The sequence below is a fragment of the Trichechus manatus genome, unplaced genomic scaffold (genome assembly GCF_000243295.1).
Source record: "Trichechus manatus latirostris isolate Lorelei unplaced genomic scaffold, TriManLat1.0 scaffold00018, whole genome shotgun sequence".
Lineage (NCBI taxonomy): Eukaryota > Metazoa > Chordata > Mammalia > Sirenia > Trichechidae > Trichechus > Trichechus manatus.
The window spans coordinates 11,306,830-11,310,376 of NW_004443954.1; the positions used below are offsets into that span (position 1 = coordinate 11,306,830).

General features: G+C 42.6%; 1 protein-coding gene across 1 annotated transcript in view; it reads right to left on the minus strand.

Annotated features, from left to right (window-relative positions):
* Positions 1-3,253: 3,253 nt before the first annotated feature.
* The window catches only part of VXN (vexin), a 21,188-nt gene continuing 20,894 nt past the window's right edge, over positions 3,254-3,547 (minus strand). The window contains exon 6 of the mRNA XM_012554437.2: positions 3,254-3,545. Coding sequence (XP_012409891.1) covers positions 3,458-3,545 — 88 coding nt within the window. The 3' untranslated portion in view covers positions 3,254-3,457. The remainder of the gene's footprint in view (positions 3,546-3,547) is intronic.

A 3,547-nucleotide genomic window follows, 5' to 3' on the forward strand; every position in this document is an offset into this window, starting at 1 on the left:
TCTCTAGGACTGCTCCGGTCTTGAGAAGTCCGAGGGTGTGGAAAGGGCCTATAATGTGAGGTCGTACCAGCCTCTCTACCTGGCTCCTCCACAGACCCCAGCAAGGGATAGGAACAGGGTTGGCCCAGGCTCAGGGGCCCTGCCAATGAACATGTCCCCTGTCAGGTATTAATAGGTGTAAGTCTTGTCCCAGGCCCAAAGTGACAAAAAAAAAAATATTTTTTTCCCCCTAGGAGTGAGGTCTGGTCTGCAGAATGAGATCTCTTTCTCTGTGTATCCACTGTGGTGATGGATTCACCACAAACTTCTCAATGGAGGCTGACATTTCTTACAAGAAATTGAGAACAATAAGCAAGTTCGAATCCTTCGGTGAGTCATCTTTCTGCCTGTGTTTTTCCTTGCTCATCCCTCTGTCTCTGCCAATTTCGAGTCAGAGACAACTTGTCACATGATTCCTTTTAAAACTGGGCTCCGGTTGGAGCTGCTTTTCCTACCCACTGCCCATCTGCCTGCTCTAAAGGCGATCAAAGTGCTGGGTGGGGCAGGGAGAATTGCCACAGAGCGCTCTCAAGTCAGAACTGAAATATTCGATTGGACTTGGTCCTAACAGAGGCAATTTTATTACCCTAAATGTCCTGGAACCCTGTTGCCTCTGGCGCGAGAAGGCTTCAGCCTGGGTCATTCCCGGACAGCTGTCTGCTGCTCGCCTTGGCCTCCTTCAGCAAGTAGCTGCAACATGAGTCATGGAAGCTGACTTCCGAGAGGCTGAACGTGAGGTGGCAGCAGAGGAGAAAGGCTGGGTCTTCCTCCTGCTTAGGGGTGAGAGGCCAGCAGGCTGTAGTGGCCACTGGGTCCCTTGGCGATTGTAGTGGGGACTGAGGTGTCAGCGTCAGCAGGAGGAGGGGAAGCCCAGAGAGGGTAGGTGGCGGCAGGCCAGCCCCATCAGAAACGGCCCTGGTGTTGACTGCTGGGCAGGGCATCTGATATCAAAACCAGACATCACCTTAGGATGGAAAGAACATGCTGGGTTCTTCCTATGATCCCTCTCATATAGGCAAAGGGGCGGTGAGGTTCAGATACGTAATTCTTTCCCTTTGTGAAACCCTTCCTTCTCTTTCAGTGAATGAGCCTCTGGCACGCTCTTGTGGTGGTTTATTAACGTCACAGACAAAGCACACTTTATTTTTATTTGAATTTGCCAAAAAAAAAAAAAAAAAAAGTTCTATACAAGGCAAACACTTCACCATAAAATATTTAAATTAAAAATAAATAAGTTAGTTTCATCCTACATTAAGTCTCCAGCTGCCACATACAAGTAGAGGACATGAGATATAAATTAAATAAGTTAAAATAGTCTTAGGATATTCTAATTGATAGGTTTAGCATAGACCACCTGTGCGCTGCCTAGCTTTGTTCTAGACCCCCAAATCTGTACCATATCAGGCTACTGAATAGTCCATTGAGACTAGCCCCTCATGGAAAACCACAAGGTGCCCAGGTCCCCAAATCAATTTGGATGTGAGGAGTGGGTGTTTGGATTTAAAACAATGGTTGAAGAGCAGAGATTTATAAGCCAAAACCCTGGAAATTCAGGCCTTTCATTCCTTAAGTCTTCTTATTGTTCACCTGGGGTATGGAAATAGGTAACTTAGCAAAAAACAACACGTGGCCACAGAGCAACAGTCATATGAGTAACAGTTGAGTTGAAGACCTGGAATGTGGCTAAACTCTTCTTTGAACCAACACGTGGCAATGTCCAACACAGTCTTAGCCTATATTTCACCACAGAATCCTCCTTAAGTGGGTTGGATTAACGTAAAGAACTCTGTTCACTTCTGAATTGGTAAACAAGCCTCTGCGGACTGAGTTTAGGCCAGAAATGACAAATACGCAAGGCATATGCCACTATTCCTTTCCATGACAGGAATTACTAATTGATTACTGTACTCTTTTATCTCAGATTCCATCTGAACACAGCACTCCAGGCAGCCTCTACCAATCAATCATGTTTAGCATGTGATGAAAATTATTTACTAAACTTGGTCCTTCTCTGTGTTCTGAACTATTTTGTGTACAGGAGTAGCGATAACACAGGCATTATAGTCTGACACCTGTATGCCTTCAAACTAATCATTTAACCTCTTTGGTTAAATTTATTACATGGGTAAGGCCACCTAACTCTGAGTTGTTAGAAAAATTGGGATAATGTATATAAAGTGCCCAGTATGATGCCACATAGTAGACATCCAATAAGCGGTTAACTATTATCATCATCATCATTATTATTATAAAATCATTTTAAAGCTACTGACTTGACAATGGAGTTGGTGAAGAAGGAGCTGGTTCAAAGAAGGAAAGCATAATGTTATGTTTTAGGCTGAACCATATGATATTCAATTGTTTTGACCTACAGAAATGGCCATTTCTTCTAGTTCAACCTAATACATAATGATGTATTTCATTCAGATCACTTACTTGTTCCAATTATTAGATTCTTCCCTTCAAAGATTGTCCCCAGAGACATACTCCCACCACTCAGTTGCAAAAGCATCCTCAAATCAGTTGCTACAGTAAGCAATGCAAGGAGTCGGCTGGAGATGAAGTTGAGGACCTGGTGTCTAGTTCCACTACCTGGTATCACATAACTTCCTAATGCCTCAGTTTTCCCATCTGTAGATTGGGAATAATTGTGCTTTCTTCAACAGCAATTTTGAGAAGATGAGAAGAGATAATGAATGGAAATCACTTTCAAAAATTAAAATCATGATTCCAAAGCAAGGTATTATTAGTTCCACTAGGTTATGCCACTTGAGAAAACATTAGCATTCAACATTTAATTTTTAATCGTATTTTCTGTAGAAACACTGCACATAAAAGAATAGAGAATTCATGCAATCATGCCAAATGAGCATCAAAACTGATCTTGATAACACTCTCTAGTGAGTATTAGAACTACTAAATATGTAGTGCTTTGTCATTAAAAATCATACCCCATGAAAGTGAAATAAATGTGATAACAGGAATAGTAAGAACCATTGTGTTTACGAGTGCCTCAAACATCAAGCTCTTACATTTAAACCAGAAATCACACACATTAGAACAACTCGCAAGGAAGACAGAGGAATTTCCTCCTTCCTTCCTTAAAGGCCTTTAAAATGGGCTAGGCAAGTTCAATTTTGGTATGGTTTTTTGCTTAAAGAAGGAAATATAGACTTTATGACCTCTCAAAGTTGCTTTAAGACCAATAGCTTTAGCAATTCTAAGAAGGAATCGTTTTATTTTGCCTCCAAGGGGAATTCCTTTCCTGTGCCCTAAGCCAGGGCAACTGGTTAGAAAGGGAGGATAATGCTCCGACCAGCTAGCAGCAAAAGTGAACGTGGATCAGTACCCATCCCCAAGTTTTCTCACCTTGCCCAGTGAACCTTGGCCAATGCAAGGCACTTGGGGAGGGTCACCTTTAGTCAGCCTCAAAGGCACTGTTGGTAGCTCCCACATATTCGCATTTCTTCTTGTGCTTCATCCACATTTTCCGGAGGATGCTGGGGAC